Source organism: Pseudochaenichthys georgianus, chromosome 12 (genome assembly GCF_902827115.2).
Source record: "Pseudochaenichthys georgianus chromosome 12, fPseGeo1.2, whole genome shotgun sequence".
Taxonomy (NCBI): Eukaryota; Metazoa; Chordata; class Actinopteri; order Perciformes; family Channichthyidae; genus Pseudochaenichthys; species Pseudochaenichthys georgianus.
Genome location: NC_047514.1, coordinates 26,619,604 through 26,642,772, shown reverse-complemented (window position 1 = coordinate 26,642,772; position 23,169 = coordinate 26,619,604). Strand labels below are relative to the sequence as shown.

At 41.5% G+C, this 23,169-nt stretch overlaps 1 protein-coding gene across 1 annotated transcript in view; it reads right to left on the bottom strand.

The window, feature by feature from the left end:
• Positions 1–23,169, bottom strand: part of unc5da (unc-5 netrin receptor Da) — a 245,368-nt gene that overhangs the window by 31,650 nt on the left and 190,549 nt on the right. Inside the window, exons 5-9 of the mRNA XM_034095950.2 lie at positions 14,038–14,212; positions 10,125–10,292; positions 6,313–6,477; positions 5,915–5,947; positions 3,184–3,369 (exon numbers count right to left, since the gene is read on the bottom strand). Of these exons, the coding sequence (XP_033951841.1) occupies positions 3,184–3,369; positions 5,915–5,947; positions 6,313–6,477; positions 10,125–10,292; positions 14,038–14,212 (727 nt within the window). The remainder of the gene's footprint in view (positions 1–3,183; positions 3,370–5,914; positions 5,948–6,312; positions 6,478–10,124; positions 10,293–14,037; positions 14,213–23,169) is intronic.

The following is a 23,169-nucleotide window of genomic DNA, read 5'->3' as shown; positions in this document are numbered from 1 at the left end:
TCAAATACCTGAGTAGGCCTCCTTCTTAAACCTCTGTATGTTTTATCCATTTCCTTTTGGATCAATTAGGAAACACAGAGGAACATAGAAAGGCTATTACAGATGAGATTAATCTGTTAATTGTAAAGTGAAATTATTTGTGATGAATGACTCGTCGACAGCTGTTTCAGCGAGCAGTACATGACGCGGTTAAGAAAACAGCATGGTTTCTCCTAATGAGCATAGAGATGGTGTTTGCTGATTTACTTTGTTGGGAATTGGGTGAGCTTTTGTCATAGTGACTCATGATTAAGGACATGATGGCGTAAAATAATTGCAACGATTAATAAGTACTGTAGCAGTGTAGAACAGGCTGCAAAGGGGGGGCAGGCTGGGATGTATGGAGGCTGTTTAAAAAGGAGAACAGGGACCATGATTAAAGCTTTCCCTGGCTCCTGCTGTGTTATCAAAATGAACTTTATTATGCCCCGCTGAGAGCTGTTGCTGTGGCGCCCCGTAATGCCAGCTTTGTAAAAAGATGCCTCAATCTGCGGTCAACACACCCCACGCTCCTGAGCTCTGTGCCTGGAAACAAGGAGCCGTAAATGCTCCATTCAGGAAGCGAGTGAATGACATGTTAATACACAAACAAAGGCGTTTTAATCTTGAAACATGAATAATTCATTCAGATTAAGTTAGGGCAATATAAAAAAGAGCCAAGAATGTCACAAACTGACGCATTACAGTGAATAAACCCCTCTTTCTTAATATTTTGGTTAAAATATGGTGCCAAAGAAGTCGTAGGTAGTCATAAAAAGCATTTTAAAATTGTTAAAAGAATGACATTGGCGTTTGAGTTTTCAGTAAATGTTTATTTCTTGGGGTCTGCTAATGTTTTCATAAAAAGCAATAGATGTATTGTGGAGGCTTTCTAATGGATGTTATTGGATGTTTAGTGCACTACAGCAAGAATGTCGAGGGCTCGAGTGAACAAACGGGAAAATTAAATCCAGTAATTTTGGCCCCTACAGCATTTAAATAATTGATGTAGTTATATCACAGTACAAAGCAAAGTATGCATAATTCATTTTTATAAACATTATTACATAAGAATATACAAAACTGTCGGCTCGCTTGACATTAATGTGAGTACACTTACAGTGGTACAGTGTTCTGTATCTTGTTGTGTGTGTGTGTGTGTGTGTGTGTGTGTGTGTGTGTGTTGTATTATTTGGTTTACTGTATATGAGACAAGCTGAACAACGAGACCCATGTCTGGTCACCCTTCTTCATTGTTGCTTTGTTCTTATGTTTGGAGGAGACTGACACTTCATTGATATGATAATGCCGTCTCACTGTACCAGGCGAGCTGCAGACTTGAATTGATCGTGCACAGATGTTCAGGGCCTTATGAATCATCCATCTTATTAAAAGCAGTATGAGTGCAGTTGATGTCAAAAGTCTATTTTTCATTTTGCTACTATATGAAAAGTAAATCAAACCAAATCCCCATACTCTTCTGCACGCTCACTTGATGCATTACAGCCTGGAGACAAACCGTAATGCTGTATCTTCATGGAAAATCAATCCAAATGCCGTTTCATTGGGTGCAGAATCTTTATCCGTCTTTTGTGGTTATTTGAGAATATATTGTGGTCTGTAGTCATTCTGTCAAACATGACAGCAGCTCTGAACTCTACTGAATGCCCATTTATAGTCGTACTGCATTTGAACTGCTTGTTAAAAACCTCTTAGTGCAACGTCAAGGACAAAGAACACTTCTTGTATCTTCAGACGGGGAACAGGCTCTTCAAACGTTTCACATAAACGCATTTCATGTATTTTTTCTTGTTTATTTATTTTCAGAATCAGAATTTCTTTATTTGTCCCGCTACTTGGAAGTGTACGACACCACGTAGTTATTAATGAGAAAAGACACAATAATTAAAAAAACAAACACGTACAGTAGTCTAAGTAAAACATGGTAGATATATATTTTTAAAGTGACCATATACAATTTAGAGATAGCTCGTACTGTTTACAGATTGTAAATACATTGAAAGGAGAATAAAACGTGAATTGCACAAGGTTATATTGCACATGCCTGTATATTGCAGAGCTTCTAGATCAGGGGTTCTCAAAGTTTTGATGAGTGAGGGCCAATTTAGGTACCCACTATTGGATTGAGGGCCGCCCAAGAAAAAACGGAACACAAAATAATTCCAAAACAAATCCTTTCTTTATTGTACCAACCAATTACCGCAACTCGCGAGATGCCTAGTTGCCATGCAACCAGTAGTCTAGCAAACTTTCCACAAGCTGTCATTCATAATTTAGGAATGACAGCCCAGGGGGCGCAGTTTTACCATTCTTAAATTCCATTATAATTCTTATTAGATACGAACCATGGAGGATTAAAATATAACGCATGCATTTCAGCGTGTCACATTAACTATCGCGGGCCGCCAGAAACATTTCCGAGGGCCGCCATTGGCCCGCGGGCCGCACTTTGAGAACCCCTGTTCTAGATGTATGGATTATTATTAGTATTATTATATTAATGAACATTCTTAAAAGTTAAATCATTATTAAACATTAAATATGGACTGCGATAGATTAATTAAAATGATCACCCATAACTGTGCGGGCTACATGCTGTATGGGTTCCTTTCTCTTATTGTTAATTAAAAACATTTATCTATCATACAGCACATGAGGGGTAGGTGTGAATATGCAAGCAAGACATACTGTACAGTTCATAATCGCATATTTCAACTGTATTCTCAAATGTATGGGGTGTGCTTAGTGTAATTATGTAAACACCGGCAAACGCCGTGCATCGTTTCATAAATAATTCAATCATCCGACATGTATCTTCACACAAGCCAATTACCCGGAACGTGCTTTACTTTTCTACACGCCACATTAGTATTTGCATATTCCCAATATATATAGTGTGATATTTAAGACGTCATCATACAGTTATGTCCTAACTCAGGTTGTTAAAGGGAAATTATTATAGGAAGAATTATAAAACCTTATTTTCCACCTGCCCTCTGATGTTTCAACCACTTTTATACATGTGTCGATGTTACTGCGTAGGTACGGGATGTGGTTAAAGCCTATGTTCACAGTGGGATTCAGCCTTTCTTTGCACCATTCTGGTGTGTAATGGGATTTGTAAGACACATAGTAATGGCTCACCTTGACGAGAGGTCTTGAAGCTGAAGGACTGGAAGCCCCCGGTGAGGGCGGAGGAGTCGATGACATCCACCCCGTACTCACTCTGGCTCCTCCGGTACAGAGTGACAGCGATGATCAGCAGCACCACCGTCACCACGCCCGCAGCCAGGCCGGAGTACAGCGCCACGTCGCTGCTGCTCTCCACATCTGGGGAAGGAAGAGTGAGGAAGTAGCTTTTCACTCTGCTTAATTAGGAAGCGGGTGGACGTTATTTCCCAGAATGAACTGGAAATCTGTGTTGCTAAGGAACATCCACTTCATTCAAGATATGAATACTGTTTCAGGAGGCAAGTCTACCTTGTTTTCAAACTACTTTAGCGCCTTTTTTGTTTTCTATTCCTCGCCTGCCCTGCCTCCTGATGCACAGCTTCATTGTTCCATCGTGGAGTGTTAAAGCTACTAATGAGGAACCTCGGAAGGAAGGCGATTATAATCAACCCAGCACCTGACTGTCATTTCAAACACCGCCTGGCTCTGGTGTTGGAGGCACTCTGCGTTCCACTGGGATAATGGAACAGAATCAATTCATTAAATTAGCTCATCGGCAATGATTATGCTCTATCTGGTCCCACCAGTACTGCAGCGTCCAGCTCCACAAAGAAAGAGAACAAGTGGGAAATAAAGGGGCTGCTCGCTTGTTCTTGAAAGATAATGAGATCTGCATTATCTCATATCTCATGTCCTGTTTCAAAGCCATTGAAACAGCCATGCTGAGAAACCCTCTAAGTAGCCTGAAGCTCAAATGAGGAGGAATGGACAAAACATGCAAAGCGGCATTAGCAGCTACAGTAGGGGTTAATTGGGGGCTTGGGGAGTTTTGGCAGCCTGGATGCATTTTGTTCTCCATGTTTCTGACAAACAGAAATACATAACTGTGTTAAAGGACAAAGAAGGAGGACGTGTGCTTGTGGCTTAGAAGGTGGGAAATATGCAGCGGTAATACACACATAAATAGCCTATTACCCTGCACGGAAATAATGAATAAAACAATTAAAACACAAACACAAACTGCTGGACCCTTGGCTTGAAAAATCAGAATCAGAATCCCTTTATTAGTCCCACAGAGGGGACATTTGCAGCGTTACAGCAGGAAAGAGCCACAGACAGCTTAAGTTATAATATAATAAACAATATGCTAAAAAAGGATAACAACTAAAAAGTTACATCAATTTCAAAAATACAGATCAAAAACAAATCAAATCTACAAATCAAATCCTGTAGCAGCAACAATATGGGTATTTCAAGTTAACATTAGATTGCTACAGAGGTGAAGCGTAGGTAATATTAACGTTGGAAACACGTTGATGACATTGAATAGCATCCATAAAATAAACCGTACAATGTTTATTAAAAAGAGAAAAGGTTTTCTCTTTTATATTTGAATGACCGCTGAATCTAAGTAACAAGTGATATGTACCAACACACAGTATGCTATTGTAAATGGAGTGAACATGTGTGCCAAGCGTGGAGAAAACAATACCTAAAAAACACAATCTAAAGCAAGGAGAGTCTACTCTGTGACAAGCCTGAAAATAAAATGTTTAAGAAGGCAAAGTATTCCAGTTATAACATACATGTTGATTACTGGAAACTATGTGTTAGTTTTCAAAACCACACCTGTCAGAGGGATCCGTATCTCTTATATCAAGACTTCAAATCTAAAGTATTGTGTCCTAATTCATGGCCGTATGTTCTGGGGCGACTTCAAAATAAGTACTTTGTGGGTGATGATAGGTCCATGAAGTGTGCCTTTGTAATTGCCATCTGACCCGTCTCGAGGTACGATTCACAAAAATGATTGCGCAGAGGATATTACAGCTGAAATATGGCCATTACGGTTTGCAGCTGAGTGAAATGACCCATTAGGCAAAGTAACATGCGCTGGAGGCCAGGCGACTGAGGGGAGCGTACGCCTCAGGGTGGTGTCGTCAGGAGGGGCTTTTCATTTCCATCCAAACCCCCCCGGAGGCAATTAACAGAATGTAAAAAGTAGAATTTTAGGAAAGAAGGGACGAAGAGGAAATAATGAGTTTTTCCATTTGTATATCAACATTACATTTAATTCATTATTTGTTTATTTTTCATCATGTTCTTTCACAACAACATGTGGGAGGCTTTATTCAATTATTTTCTGATGACACAACTGTAATTGCATCCTGTCGAAAAAACGATGGAAGTGGACTCCTAACTTTGCCTCGGTTACTTTGGCTATGAGTGCTGATATTTGTGTACTGATTTTTGCAGTGAGGATCATTTGAATAGGAAGGGTCCGTTCACTGTGACCGTTAAAGCCTATAATTCTATAATAATACCACTATCATTCTGTTAAATGATAGTCTTGCTTGCTTTCTCTTCCTGCCCCTTCACCATGTTGACAAAAGCTTTGCCGTTTCAGGGCCTCCAATAAAAACGCTGTGCTCGTCAGAGACTCAATGTTACTATCCAACTCCGGCAGATAGGAGGCTGTGTAGCCTAGCAACAGCTTAAGTAAGCAGACCAAGTATAAGTCATATATAAAGGCTGTGATGATGCTAAATATGAGCCGTATGAAAACAACCCTGGAGCCAATCGATTTCAAGTATTGTCTTGTCGTGGTACAAACTCAATGATTGCTCCAGTGTTCTGCCAGGCCATGGTTCTAGTGATATATTTAAAATGACATGATAGTAATGGGAGATGAGAAGACACTCACCCTGTGGCTTAGCGTCGTGGAGCAGCTTTCGATCTGCAAAGACAGAGAAACATGAGGATTGAGCGTTCCTCTTTGACCTTTTGAATGCTACAAGTCTCAGTGATTTAATTACTACTTGTGTATGCAGCCATGCCTGTGCACACTGTGGTTACTGTATGTGTGTGTGTGGTTACTGTATGTGTGTGTGTGGTTACTGTGTGTGTGGAGAGGATGAGGATTCTGGTAATGAGCATGATTATAATGACGATCATGATCTAGCCCACACTGCCAACAACTATGAACGGTACGTCTATAATGCCACAGCCCTGAACACAATGGGAGTGACAGTAATGAGGCAAAACTATATGTTCTCAGTGTTGACTGGGCGGGGGGGGGGGGGAGATGGTGATGGGACCCACTCTGTGTGCACAGGCCCCCGGTGCAGTTGTCTGTAGCGAGCGCCCCCCCGTCACACAGCCGGCCTCCATGTTTGGGCTCCGGGGCCGTGCACTCTCGGCTGCGCTGCCTCTCACACTCCGAGCTGCACAGCGACCAGTCACTCCACTCAGCCCAGCTGCCGTCCACTGGGGGGGGGGGGCAGATAACATTGTTTAATCATTTAGATTTGATTGTATATGTTCAAAGACCAACAATAGGATAGATAGGGATGCAAGGACGAGGCAAAAACATGAGGGGGGGGGCCTGCACATGGTGTTATATCATGGTGTAGTGCATAACACAGATAAACACATTCATTATTATTATTATTATTTTAACCCTGTTTTAGATTTTCTGTATTAGTCTCACTTGTTTTTTGTTGTTGTTTGTTTTACAAAGGGGAGCAGCCGAGATGGTTCGAGTCCAGGAATGACCTGTTACTTACTCTATCGAGATGTACACGCACGCACACACGCACGCACGCACGCACGCACGCACGCACGCACGCACGCACGCACACACCACACACACACACACGCACACACACACGCACACACGCACACACACACACACACACACACACACACACACACACACACACACACACACACACACACACACACACACACACACACACACACACACACACACACACACACACACACACACACACACACACACACACACACACACACACACACAACCTTCATGCCACATTTCAGCCTCCTACTAGAAAGACGTTGGTCGCCAAAGGGTGAAAAGATAGATACGATTTGTATGGAACACCAAGTGAGAAGAATGTCAAAGATGCTCACATAGATTTGAACAATTGCCCCAAATTGAATCATTTAATAGATCCCTGTGAATGACAGCAAAGCGCTTCCGAGGTAACAGCTGCACTGCTAACTTCACACACAACCCATTTCGCTCCTCAGGTGGTGTGTTGCTCTGGAGCTCAGCACACTGCGTATGCTACACTCCACCAAGCCTCCTTTCCACCTCCAGATGCTTTAAAGGTTCCCTTCTTCTTGCTAATCTAAACGCGCCCTGTTTATGTTCAAACTCACAGAGAATCCTCAGAAGGAGGCACTTGGCAAAGGGGAGATAATATTTGGAGTGCACTGCCTTTCGCTGATAACTTTTTTCTCTTAGACCCGATTCCCAATTATACAGTACTGGTGTTGTGGTAGAAATCATAAACGTGGGCTCGCCTAGGAAGCATGGGCCGAGCAGATTACAGGGACGTCTTGATGACTAAAGCTGCTGAGATTCTGCTGTTTGATTCCTCTTTCCCAAACCCTCTCTTTGCCCCCCCCCCTCTCTCTTTCCCCATACATCTTCTCAGTTTTAAGGTCCACTGCTTTACATTTCGGATTCAAATCACTGTCACTATCAGCAGTGGAGACGTGCAATGAATTCCCAGTCAATGTAACTGCTGGAAAGGAGACTACTATTAACTGCCAAGTATACATCAAGCCTTAACTGATTTCCTACCTAACCGACACGGTTAATTACAGGTATTAAAATCAACTGACAGACGCTTTAAACGCTCTCGAGTAATCAATCACGGGGCCATTTCGCTGCTATTCCTTTTTGTCACATTTACTGTTTTATCGTGTGGTTATGCACGAGCAAGGAGAGAGACACATTTCCACGCCGATGCATTCAAGGACATGCTGACACTGGCAGTCGAGAGTCGGCTGCCAGACAGCCTCAAAGAAAACATTATAGGAAACACTTATTTGCTTTCTCGTCAATAATTAGTTATGCTTGAAACTGGGACAAGATGGTGGATTCAGCGTAAAGACTGGGAGCAAGGGGGACTGAGAGCCTGAGCACATGTACAGTAATCTGCCTACATGCACAAATAAAGCAAATAACATTTAATATCTTGTTTGATAAATCTGTACAAAGAGCATTTAAATAAACAATTTGAAACTTTATGGGGAGCTGTGCGCCATACTATTGCTTTGTCAGGATAAGGGTTCACATTTTTGAATTTGACAATTTGTTGTAGTTGTAACACCCTTCGCACAAACACAATATGTTTCAAAAAGGCAAATATTGAATACAAAAATGGAATTGGCAATACGTATAAGAAGTAGCACTACTGAAGGATGAATTAGAGAAAAGGAAATCATATATTTAATGCACCATGTACACACAAAATATTCATATATATTCAATTGACATAAAATTAGCAACTTAATGTACAACAAGTTATATTTCATTCCATTTGAGAGCCTCATTGATGGGAGGCGAAATGTGTTAACTTTAGACAGAGCCAGGCCCCCCCCCATCTTCCTACTGTATGCTAAGCTAAGCTACCTGCCTGCTGGCTATAGTTTCCTATTAAACAGGCAGAAATAGGAGTTGTTTTAGGCTGCGGCCACACGAGGACGAAAACGGCTAAACGCATAGGATTAACGCAAACGCAATCGCAAACAAGCTTCCGTCCACACGCAATAGTTATCCGGATAGTGTCTGTCCACACGAGACCGCTCCGTTTAGCTCCAACCGCTGGAGACGCTGCAGTACATGCAGGAGCCTGTACGTGGCGCTGTAACTTCCTCCACAAAAGCAGCGAAGAAGCATGGTTGTCATGGTTGCCCTTCTGTTTATTCTCCGCGGTGGGGGCCGAGGGAACCGGGCAGAGTTTTTCGCCAGTCAGCGTGTATTAAAGTTTAAATCTTCCGGACAAAATGATAAAAGTGCCGGTCAAAGGTCTTCTTTGTTATTTATTGAGCTTTAAAACAAATGAATAACGACTCTATATATTATAATAATAAAACACGGAGCCTCTCTTTTTCCTCCTTCTCTTCGGACAGCGCCAGTGTCTGTCTCATGCAGCAGCTCATCCAGTAATCAGTGACCCGGCCGACAGTAAAAATAAACATATTTATAACTAGTGTAGGGAGTTTGAGAGGTCATTAAAATAGCTAAGGGTGATGATCTGACTTGAAGTGTGTGTTTTGCTGCAGCGGGAGGAGCTGCAGGTGAGCAGAGCTGCGTGTCTCCGTCCTGTCAGATTAGACTTCACTCGCGAGAGAAAGATAAATAATCTGAATTCAGGATGCAGTTTACTTTGACGTGGGGGTGAGCAGCAGAGGTGGGGAGAGGCGGGGCTATTGCCTCATCATTATTGCTGTAGATGTTGCACAAACAACTGTAGCATGGTCAATAGCGTCCGGAGCACGATAGCAACTCTGCGATCCACCATTGTTGTTGTTGTTGGTGGCGAAACACTTCAGCACTGGCACGGGGTAAGCGGAGGTGAGCAGGAGAGGCGGGGCTATTGCGCAATCACTATCAGTGATCTGAAAATGATCGTATAGGGCGTACACACGGAGCCGTTGGACCCCCCAGAGCGTTGCGTATGCCTTTCTATCCACCTTGGGACCCGTTGTCGTTTCCTCAGTCGTTTAGTGCCATATTCGGTCGTCCTCGTGTGGCCGAACGGTCTATATGACACTAAACAGTAACACAAACGACCAAATTCGTCCTCGTGGGGCCGCAGCCTTAATCTTATAATCTCACCCTCAGCAAGAAAGCACACGTGAATTCTTCCGAAAATATTGCACTTTACCTTACATGCAATAAATAATCAAAGTCACAATGTAAACACTTGGTATGTTGCAATACTTTGGAGCACCTCAATATCAAAAATCATGTTCATTTGAAGAATGTCATGACTTGACGTGAAACCTGGGATTTTGAGGACAAAAAGCGAAACACAAATAGCACAGCTTGCTTCTACCGGCATGCACGAGAGAAGCCTCTGCCCCGTCCTCACCTGGACACAGGGTGTTGCAGCTGCTCTTCTGCACCGACATGCCCTCACAGAAGGCCCCCCCATTCAGAGGAGCTGGATTTGTGCACGTGCGAGAACGTTTCTGCACACCGCGTCCACATCGCACGTTACAGGGAGACCAGTCTGTCCACGACGACCAGCCTCCATTCACTGTGTGCCAGAGGACGAAAGGGAAGGAGTGAACACATACTTCCTGTGGTTCACGGGAGATGTTCTGCACCAGAGGGACTGCATCTCGTGGTTCACTCAAGAGAGCCAAATCATTTCTTATGGGAAAGAAAAAAACTAAGGTGTCTCATCAAATATGATCAATGGATTCTTCCCTACTGTGCACTTCTTTTGATTTGTTGCTTGAAATAATGCGGGATGATTGACTGATCATTCATAGGAAATGCTGGTACATCTGTCGGGGACTATTGGGAGTAGTAAGCCTGTCTAGACTTCATTAGCATTAAGGAAACGAATGATGGATGGGCCTCAACAATGGCGTGTCAGAAAGAATTAGATGATTTCCTACAGCAGCTAAATGTCCTTCCAGTAAAAATAAAAATACCACAGTGAAAGGTCAGTAAAAATGGGCTCCGAAACAGTCTAATTAACAAGGCATTGTGGTGTGCAACGAGGTGGTGCTAGTGTGACATTATAATTTCACTTATTCTCCTTTGTCTCTGAGAGCTCTCGAAAGGCCCATAACATGCTGGAGCAGTTTGCCGGCCTGCAGCTGTACAAGGTGTTCAGCTCTGGCAGATAAAAGACGGGGAGTTGTGACAGCCAGCGTCACTGCCTCTCCACCATTAATAATTGAGTTCTTGTAAATATTGCGCCTTTGTCTCCTTGTTTTTACACATGAAGGATCACTTGTCCATTACCTGCTCATTAGACTCTCGTGTGCAAAAAGAACACGCGCTGTAGTTGAGCAGAGCTTTTTATATGAATGGGGAATATGCTGGAGGTGCCAGTTTGACAGCCTCTTTCTGCAGGGACAGTTGATATGTTGATGCAGACAAGAAGGCTGTTTGACATCGTGTTGATCAGCTGTAATGCAAATCTAAAGATTCTTTCTGTTATGCCACAGACTGAATCTAACCCGACACACATCTTTAAAACATGTAAAGGTCCCCATATTATACTGTTTTTCATCAATACATTATAGGTCTCAGTTAATTACAAAACATGTCTCCGAAGTGTTGCAGCATTACCCATAATCCCCTCTGTTTCAGCCCTGTTTCAAAAGAGCTGATTACTGTTACTTTAGATGAAAATAAGAAGCCCCTCCCCACGCCCCTCTGAGAGAGATTAGGTTAAAAAGACTCAATGGAGATTCAGGTGATATGGGGGGGGGGTTACCTTGGTTGCTGATTGGCTAATGGTTACACAAGCCAAAAAATCGTTATGACATCATAAAGTGGCCAACATCTGATCAGCTCATTTTCAGACAGGTTTTTATAGAAATGGATCAAAAAGAGAGAGAGTCTTTGTTCCTGAAACTTTCAGAGTCTCTTTCCACAGAGGGGACACATGTTGATGTAGAAGAGACATGAAGAAGAGGGGACACATGTTGATGTAGAAGAGACATGGAGAAGAGGGGACACATGTTGATGTAGAAGAGACATGAAGAAGAGGGGACACATGTTGATGTAGAAGAGACATGAAGAAGAGGGGACACATGTTGATAGTAGAAGAGACAGGAAGAAGAGGGGACACATGTTGATGTAGAAGAGACATGAAGAAGAGGGGACACATGTTGATGTAGAAGAGACATGAAGAAGAGGGGACACATGTTGATGTAGAAGAGACATGAAGAAGAGGGGACACATGTTGATGTAGAAGAGACATGGAGAAGAGGGGACACATGTTGATGTAGAAGAGACATGGAGAAGAGAGGACACATGTTGATGTAGAAGAGACATGGAGATGAGGGGACACATGTTGATGTAGAAGAGACATGAAGAAGAGGGGACACATGTTGATGTAGAAGAGACACGAAGAAGAGGGGACACGTGTTGATGTAGAAGAGACACGGAGAAGAGGGGACACGTGTTGATGTAGAAGAGACACGAAGAAGAGGGGACACGTGTTGATGTAGAAGAGACATGGAAGAAGAGGGGACACATGCTGATGTAGAAGAGACATGGAGAAGAGGGGACACATGTTGATGTAGAAGAGACATGAAGAAGAGGGGACACATGTTGATGTAGAAGAGACATGAAGAAGAGGGGACACATGTTGATGTAGAAGAGACATGGAGAAGAGGGGACACATGTTGATGTAGAAGAGACATGGAGAAGAGGGGACACATGTTGATGTAAAAGAGACATGAAGAAGAGGGGACACATGCTGATGTAGAAGAGACGTGGAGAAGAGGGGACACATGTTGATGGAGAAGAGACATGGAGAAGAGAGGACACATGTTGATGTAGAAGAGACATGGAGAAGAGGGGACACATGTTGATGTAGAAGAGACATGAAGAAGAGGGGACACATGTTGATGTAGAAGAGAGATGAAGAAGAGGGGACACATGCTGATGTAGAAGAGACATGGAGAAGAGGGGACACATGCTGATGTAGAAGAGACATGAAGAAGAGGGGACACATGTTGATGTAGAGAGACATGGAGAAGAGGGGACACATGTTGATGTAGAAGAGACATGAAGAAGAGGGGACACATGTTGATGTAGAAGAGACATGAAGAAGAGGGGACACATGTTGATGTAGAGAGACATGGAGAAGAGGGGACACATGTTGATGTAGAAGAGACATGAAGAAGAGGGGACACATGTTGATGTAGAAGAGACATGAAGAAGAGGGGACACATGTTGATGTAGAGAGACATGGAGAAGAGGGGACACATGTTGATGTAGAAGAGACATGAAGAAGAGGGGACACATGTTGATGTAGAAGAGACATGAAGAAGAGGGGACACATGTTGATGTAGAGAGACATGGAGAAGAGGGGACACATGTTGATGTAGAAGAGACATGAAGAAGAGGGGACACATGTTGATGTAGAAGAGACATGAAGAAGAGGGGACACATGTTGATGTAGAGAGACATGGAGAAGAGGGGACACATGTTGATGTAGAAGAGACATGAAGAAGAGGGGACACATGTTGATGTAGAAGAGACATGAAGAAGAGGGGACACATGTTGATGTAGAAGAGACATGGAGAAGAGGGGACACATGTTGATGTAGAAGAGACATGAAGAAGAGGGGACACATGTTGATGTAGAGAGACATGAAGAAGAGGGGACACATGTTGATGTAGAGAGACATGGAGAAGAGGGGACACATGTTGATGTAGAGAGACATGAAGAAGAGGGGACACATGTTGATGTAGAGAGACATGGAGAAGAGGGGACACATGTTGATGTAGAGAGACATGGAGAAGAGGGGACACATGTTGATGTAGAGAGACATGGAAGAAGAGGGGACACATGTTGATGTAGAGAGACATGGAGAAGAGGGGACACATGTTGATGTAGAAGAGACATGAAGAAGAGGGGACACATGTTGATGTAGAGAGACATGGAGAAGAGGGGACACATGTTTACGTATAAAAACATGACAAAGTGGATTTTGCACAATAGGAGACCTTTACATTGATATCAATCAATCAATCAATGTTTATTTATATAGCCCAATATCACAAATGTTACATTTGTCTCAGTGGTCTTCACAGTGTGTACAGAATATCAGTATGACAATACGACACCCTCTGTCCTTAGACCCTCACATCGTACAAGGAAACACTTCCAAAGAAAACCCAGTTTAAAGGGAAAAATGGGAGAAACCTCAGGGAGAGCAACAGAGGAGGGATCCCTCTCCCAGGACGGACAGACGTGCAATAGATGCCGTGTGTAAATTGAAAAGATAATACATTTGCAACATATCTTACCGTAGACTACAACAGTGGCTGTTGCACTGCGTCTCTTGGCCACGATGTTGCTGGCTACGCAGGTGTAGTTCCCAGAATCAGAGAGACGGGCTTCAGATATGATGAGGTTATGGTCGCCTCTTGTATCGATGGCACCAGCAGAGTTGAGAGTTTCTTCGTTTTTTAGCCATTCAACCTAAAAACATCAAAGTATAATGAGTCACTTAAATATGTATAGAAGAAAACAGACAATGTGATGGATTAAATATCTGATCAGTGCCAACACATATGTTACTCAGACTGATTGCTGTGGTCTAATATAACATATATGATGTTTTATTATAGTGGTTTTATGACTTACATATCTGCAGTAGCAAGAGATTGTGTCTTCAGGCTGTGTGCTCGTTGTCACCCCAGCGTTGTGTTCTTGAACACACTGCTCCCTTCTATCATTAATACTGACTGATCTGAGGTCAGTGTGTGTCGCGATCCTTCACCGCAGAACTCTCCCCCTCACAAGGATGAGTCTCATAATAACAGTTCATGTTGAGTGTGTTTTGGGTGAATGTGTGAAAGCGGTGAGGACAGTTTCCATTTCAGTTGGTTTTGTTTGTATAATCACATAACACTGTTGGTCAGTGGTTACCAACCGTTGATGGTGACACTAATGATGTAGCTTGTACAACCTCATCTTCATCACTCAAAATACTTCATGATGAAGAGGTTAGTTTTGCAAAATTCTTTCATAACCAACACACAAACATTGGTCATTACTTCAAGCTAACTATTTTCACTGCTTATACCATTTTTTAGTAGTTATTCAACTGTCATCCATAACTTAACCCTTGTATACTTAATATACTATTACCTTTGGCTACTAGCTTAACCAGTCGTAGCTTTAAGCCAGGGGTGGGGAACCTTTTTCCTCTCAAGGGCCATTTCAATTTTTTCAACATCCTCCGAGGGCCGTACAAAAGATTTGTTTTTAAATGTTGAAGTTAAAAGCATCAATCTGGTGCACTTTGAGAGCAACATTAGGAGATCTATGGAAACATCTCAACACCCATTTGAAACAGAACTGTAAGGCAAGGCAAGTTTATTTATATAGCACCTTTCAACACAAGGCAGTTCAAAGTGCTTTACAAAAAACGAAAGACATTAAGAAAATGGCATTTAAAATCAGTCATTAAAAAGAAAAGCTAATAAAATAAACATTAAAAGAAAAAATACATGGATAAAAGTTACAGTGCAGTTTAAGATGTGAATAGTTCAATTAAAAGCAGCGGCAAAACGAAAAGTCTTCCGCCTGGATTTAAAAGTAGTAAGAGTTGCAGCGGACCTGCAGGTTTCTGGGAGTTTGTTCCAGATATTTGGAGCATAATAACTGAACGCTGCTTTAAGCATTATTTACTTTTTCTTTATGGATATTTTACAAATCACTCCCCTTTCAAACTGTATTCTTGTTTATTAATAACAACTTTTTTTTTACTATCATATAGTATTTTATACCCGTTTACTTTATTCTCTTATTTTTTTATAACTATAATGATCATAAAAAGATGTGCCTTTACCTCACTGGTTGGAGAAAAAGATTATTATATTCGTTAGCATAGCTAGCTAACCAGATGCTAATAACAACAAAGTTATTGAGTGTCTGATCAGTATGACAGATGAACAGATCGCCACTGGGCTTTCAACTAAAGACACAGCCACGCAGAAACTGCGGCATGTGTACGGCTCCTTATGGGTACTGCTTGGAAGTGCTGGAGCGACGTTCTGGTGCTCTCCGTCAGAACTGCACCCCTGTCAGACGAGACATGTACCACGTGATGATACGTTAGGCTCGTGTTGTGTTCAAGGACCCTGACCTTGGCCAGGAAAAACAGGTACTCGCTTTGTTTAATTTGTTTGCGGTCTAGATTTCTTTAACTTTTTTCTTTTTTGCGTGTGTTTATAAATTACCTCAAGGGCCGTACCAAATGGTCTCGCGGGCCGGAGGTTCCCCACCCCTGCTTTAAGCCATGACACGTCCAAACTGTTATTCCTTGCTTTTAGCCAACTATTTCCAACCTGTTCATCATTGCTGTTAGCTAAAATGTCCAACTTGCTATACATTACCCCAACTATTTCAGCAAAGTATCCATTACTTCAAACCATTTACAGACATAATAAAGCGTGATTTTATTCCTTAATGCTAAATGCATTATTTTGTATGGCTTTTAAACATGCCATGTCTCTGGTGGGCTGTGTCACTACATTTATTAAGATAAGTCTTGATGAAATACAAGGTTATTTAAGGTAGTGTGAACACAAACGACCAGTGATGCAGTAGGACACATCTTCTACTCTTTGTCAATTCAGTGCCTGTGTAGTGGGCAAAAGTAATAAGGAATTACAAAATAAAGGATGCTGTATTGATGCTCCTCTCCTCGCATGGCTGGCCCTGTAAATTGCTATTAATGTGCCACTGGCTTGAGCTTTTCATTGAGAGAGACGAGCTGGGGCATGAGGGAGTGGGGTTTGATTTATGGCAGTGTATTTGAGGATTAAACTCCGCCCCACTGGTAGCTCCTTGTGTTTGTGCATGGGGTTGTACTCCAGTGTGTTTGTGTGTGTGCACGAGTGTCCAGTTGCCAGGGGAATATAACAACAGCCAACAAAGTCAGAGATTGCTTTGCTCGTTCGAAGCACCCTGGATGAAAAAATGTAGCTGGGAAATCAATAAATCAGGAGTCATGTTGTCACAATCGTTCTTTTTTTTGCCTTTGATGGCCCAAGAAGTCTTTCATCATGTGCCTTTAATTTAAGTCTTTTCATCATTTGGCTCCACAGCCGTCAAGACAAACAAAGGAACCACACTGGTGGGCTGCATCGGTCATTCCATCATTCTTGGTCTTTAGATGTTTTGCCTTTGACGATTTTACACCTTCAATGCCTAATCAAGCCCTGTGTTGCCATCCATCCTATATTACATTCTCCACAGCTGCTACCATTAATCCACTAAAGCAGTCTGTTCCAACCTTTCATGGGGGAAAGAAAGAGCATTTTAATACAATCATACAAAATGTATCTTGTGATTTCATCATACCAAGTGATATTTTGCTTTTAGGCACTTTGAAGGAATACTTCTACCTACCGACCGACCGACCGACCGACCGACCTACCTACCTACCTACCGACCCACCCATCCATCCATCTAATTCCCTGCTGCCCTGTTTAGTGTGTGGAGGGTAGGGAGTTACCCTTGACATGTTGGAGGTTTGTGCTTTATCTTCTTCTCTAAAAATAATGCAGCAGCCTCTTTTATGAAAGTCCGACAGAGGTGAGCGCTGTTGTTTTGACCAGGGTCACATTATTCACAGTCTGTGTATTGTCTGCAGTGTTCAAACAGATTCTCCCTAAAAAGGCATCCCTGATGTCACAGAGAGACAGGGACGGGTGGCGCAGTGGTCTGTGCATCTGATCATCAGAGCAAGGGGGGTGCTGGGGAACTCTAGTTCGAAACCCGCTCCTGCCGCCACTGCGTCAGGCCATTGTGTCCTTGGGCAAGACACTTCACCCGGAGTTGCTCCTGTGGGTATTGTCCACAGTACATGTATGATACTAATGTGTACTTGTAAAAGCGCCTCGATGACCTCGAGACGTGAAGATGGACGGTGTGGCGCAGTGTGCTGTGCAATGATCATCAGATTCAGGGGTGAAAGCGCTATAATAAATGTAAGGAATTATTATTATTATTATTATTAGAGAGACGATGGTACTGCTGTTTGAAAACAGGTTTGACCCCAAAACAAGGCTCTGCAGCTCCAGGATTACATTGCCTTACTTTTATACCTTCACCCTTTCTTCACCGTTTTAAATTAAAGCAACATGAATGTGTTGCAGTGCTGTAAGAAAAGGTCACATTCATTAAATGGGGATACAGCTATTGGTCACCAACAGAGTTGGGTGTAACGCGTTACAAAGTAACACGTAATAATATTACTTTGTCGGTAACGGAGTAGTGTAACGCGTTACTTTTATAATTCAGTAATCACACTACAGTTACTAACATTGCCCCGACACGCGTTACTTCGTTACTTTCTAAAATCAGTCATAATCAAACCTCAACAAACACACGCAAAAACACGCACATAGCTGTTGTTTATTTATATCACACACGTAGTCTGTTCTTCTTCTCTGTTTTCCGGTTGTTGCCTGTTTTGAATGACGAATACACACTACCGCCGCCTGCTGGTAAGGAGAGTTATTGCCACTCACGCATGCGCAGTTCGTACGTGCTCGGCTGAAGTCTAAAGTAACGAATTACTTTATGTAGAGAGTAACGAAGTAGTGTAATATATTACTTTTTTTTAAAGTAATATTTAATATGTAATATATTACTTTTTTTTTTAGTAACGACCCCATCTCTGGTCACCAACTACTAGATAAGAGAAACTTTTACAATTATACAAGTTCAGTGTTGTAAGGTCAGTTGTACAACTACAAGAACTGTATCAATGCAAGCACAACTTGCTATCTCTACTCAGTAAATGATGTTCAAATGACTTGGAAATTATTTCAATTACTTCAACTAAAACGTGTTGTTCTGCAGGCAGCAGGCGACATTAAACAACTGTGTTAGAGAAATGTAAAGTGGGGAATTCACTGACTAGACAAATGAACCCTCAACCCTTTGTTTTCTCAACGTGTATTCAGCTGGGGCACATCATAAAGAAGTTGCAAAATTGTACTTGTAAGAGCCATTTAGGTGTATTATTATTTATGGTTAATATTTATGTTCGGAGAGACAGTTGCATATTCTTTTAATTCAACTTAAATGAATTGGATAATCACGAGTTATAATTACACGTTTCCGTATAGTATTGTTTGTTCATGGACTGCGCAAGCTTTATGTTTGTTATTGTTACGGCCGAGTTCCATGTGACAAGCAGAATCTAGTGCTCAAGACCATGAGTACAAAATGACTTCACCATTCTGACGAAGGGGAAGTCTACAAGGTAATGTTTTTGACTGCACGTGTCCGCACGCCTGATGGTGTTTGTACTTGTGTTTAATGATCTAATGCAGTTTAAAGTGTTATAAGTCGGTATTGGACGCTTACAGATCTATGGACTATTGAGTGAATACAACCCTCATACCTGTGACTGTGGCATTCATTGAAGGTATTTGGATGTTTTAAATGCGAGTCAACACTCAAAATCGCCTTGAAGGCTAAGTGGCCTTAGGGCTTTATATTTTGGATCAAGCGGCCAGTACACAACCATTACATTGTGGAAATTCAATATGTTTTAAGTGGATAATGTGTCACCTCAGGAAACACTGACTACAACTAAATGCGTTGCCTACAGGGAGAATTCAGAGACAGTTTATTACACTACAAACATTTATTTTCAATGAGAAATCTCATTTCTATCACAAGCTAGCATGTCAACATAATGAGGTGGATAAGTGTGCAGCTGCTGACTATTTTGCATCATTACTCAGTTAATAAAGCACTGCAGAGAAGGGCTTTTCTACTCATTAACAATGTGCCACACATAAATGTTTGTTTTTAGGACCCGAGTCTGTGTGCCTACATGTCTCTGTTTTCTTTGTTTAACCTGGCTGCAAGAGGCATCTCTCCTTGGGGACAATAACGTTCAAGTAGAATTGCTGTGCATTAATTTGTGTTACAAATAGACCCGTATGTATGTATGCAGGCTAAAGGTGGTGAACAAAAGAGGGATACATTATGACAATGCAATACAATACATTTCAATTTATGCAATCCTTTATTACCCTTGAGTTGAACCAGAAGTTATCGGGAACAAAACGTTTAAATCATTCTAAACTTCATGATGGTCGTTTTATTGCATGGGGATTGAATAGCATTATATATGATATTGTTGGTGAAGGGTCATCCATCGCTTGCAAGTAGAGTTACATCAATTATACATTACACTTGAGAAAAACTCTGTCACAGACGAAGTTTGAATATCTGTATTAAAGTCAAATGTGTAGGTACTTTACTTGGGTAGTTACATTATATGTAATGTTATACTTCTACTGTGCTATATTTCAGAAGATGAAATGAAGTAATATCATGGATACAGCCTTTAAGTAGTTTCAACTAGCCCTACCTTTATTGGGTGCAACATGTATACATTCTTAAATGTACCGTTCTGCATATATATATATATATATATATATATAGTGTGTTTCTTTCATTTTAAGTTTGATTTGATGCCAACAAGGTGCTTTTACAGAAAATAAATATGAAAACTGTAATAATAATAACAGCCAACACGACTCATCTTGAGATAATACATTTACGATAGCAAGTTCAAACATTATATTTACCGGCTTCATTGTGATTGGATCATTACAAAGCAGTACACCTGTAATATCAACACAATAAACAGTGAGCCATGCAGTATAATAATGATACAATGCTACAATTCACCCTCATTTCAAATAAAACATTTTTATGAATGTAATAATATAAATCACATAAAACCCTCCTGAATGCAGTTAATGTAAAATAAAGTAACAACAAACAAATCACACCTAATTTTAATGATGCAAGAATGATTATTTATTCAGAGTTAAAAGGAATAATAACTAATGGGCAGTTTTACTGATCTACTTAATTCAATTACAAACTGAAGTGTTTACAAAACAGACTATAGGAGGATGTTTGTGTCACCAGAGTATGTTTAGTTGCACAAACATGCACTGTTTAAGAGCATTTTCATGTTCTACGCAACCTTGCAAGCACACTCAAAAGACAACAAGTTTCGAATCAATTCTTTTGAGTTGGTATTGATAGCAAGTGAGCTGTGTTTCTATCGATTACTGCGGCACGGCTCTGCCCTTCACTGAGGACCAATCACTGCCCTCTGAAAGACTGTGGAAGTGTTGCAACGTGTTTGTGACACCCTCCGTCCCTGTTAGCTGTATTCGTATAAGGATGAGGGCATGTGTTTTCCACCACCACCAAATAGTATTATGTTTCCGGCAAAATACTATTTTGATTTAAAATGAATAAGAGGTACAGTTGCAAGAACAAGTATGTGAACCCTTTGGATGCTCCACACATAGCGTCGTGTGTTCCTTCCAAGCAACTCAGCGTTGGTTTCATCCGTCCACAGAACATGTTGCCGTCGTGCTGTGGAACATCCAGGTGCTCTTTGGAAAACTTCAAACGTGCAGCAATGTTTTTTCTGGACAGCAGTGGCTTCCTCCGTGGTGTCCTCCATGAACTCCATTCTTGTTCAGTGTTGTACGTATCGTAGATCCGTCAACAGAGATGTTAGCATGTGCCAGAGATTTCTTTAAGTCTCTAGCTGACTCTCTAGGACTCTTCTTCACCTCATTGAGCATCCTGCGCTGTGCTCTTGCAGTCATCTTTACAGGACGGCCACTCCTAGGGAGAGTAGCAACAGTGCTGACCTTTCTCCATGTATAGACGACTTGTCTGACCGTGGACTGATGAGCATCAAGGCTTTGAGAGCCTCGGGGTTCACATGTTTACATGGTGTGTTCAATAAAAACATGAAAAAATTGTTTGTGTGGTATTAGTTTAAGCAGACTGTGTTTGTCTATTGTTGTGACTCAGATGAAGATCAGAACACATTTTATGATCAATTTATGCAGAAATCCAGGTCATTCCAAAGGGTTCACATACTTTTTCTTGCAACTATATATACTATTTTTTCACATATAGGAAGTCCATACAATTGTTACCAGCACCCACATTGGGAAAAGTGGTGAACTCTTTTAGATCTTTCACTAAAGTAAAAGTAGTATACAGTGTACAAATAATCTGTTGCAAATAAAAGTAATAGTTTCAGAGTCCTGCTTTAAGGTAAAGGACATACGCGTTGCGTTAGCATGAAGATATACTCAACACATCAGGAGTACAAGTACTCATTATGAAAGCACATTTCCGAAGATTTTTTATTTTTTATTAGCAGATAAGATTATAAGGTTCAATGTTGGGTCTCAACAGTAGTTTAATCCACAACAATAAATCACCATTTCTTGGTTGTTTTTTATTTATTTATTTAAATAATCTGAATCCTCAAAGTAAATTGGCATCTTATGTCTTAAGCTATGATTGTGGAGAAGTAGAAGTACCAGCATACAATGAAAATACTCAAGTGCTTCAAAGTCATACTTCAGTATGGTAATTGAGTTCATGTATTTAGTTACATTCCACCCTGATCGTGAAACTGTAAAAATGTGTACAAAGACAAATAAGTAAAACCAATAAGTAGTTTCTTGTTCTTCAGTGTGGCAAACTAATGGTCCCTCTGTTCTCTCTGTGATCGCTGCAGTACAATACATGTGAAGTCTCTTTGGTTGTGAGTGTTCATTTTTTGGGGCCCCTTATCTCAGGGAATTCTTACGCTTAAGTAAATTAAAATAATCTTCTTGTACTTTGGATGTTTTTTCAGTCTCATGTTTTGGCTTTGATTTATCTCTCACACACTGTCCCCCGCGCTCAGTTCGCTCTAGGAAGTGTATAAACCCAGAGAGCGATTTGCATTCTGAGTTGGTCCTCGAACCTCCCCTTCGGGGTAAAGCGATAGAGAGATGCACATGCTGATGTGAAGGCAGGACAGACTCATATGAGCCTGATAAGCCAACGCCTGGGGAGAACAGGAAACGGATTTGCTTAATTGGCAAATTTGTTCCACTTAGATAGCAGCAACCAGTGTTGAACTACCCCACACCTAACCCAGCCAACCAGCCCTCACGGCAGTCTACTGGTGGGGGCCTACGTGGTGTCAAGGTCGCCATGTTGACCGTCAAACAGCAGCCAATATAAACTGAAGCTAATGAGAACTGATCCGCACTGTGCCCCTCTGAAAGTTTTCACTCTTGTCTTGTTTGGTAGAAGATCATTTTCAGCCAGAGGAGAGATCAAATTAAATAAACTCCTGATATTGAAAGCCGCATCTCATGGTCGGCAGGGGGTCCCTGGAACTCGCAGCAGAGTATTATTTTCTGATAGCTTCAAACTTTTTGAAGAGGTAAAAATAAGGAAGCCAACAGTCCTCGAGCAGTTCTGTTGATGTGTTGATCTGTGTCTTAAACTTGACACAAACAAGTGTGTTCAGTTCAAATCCTTCCCATGCCACCCTGCATCACACCTCAACACTGAAC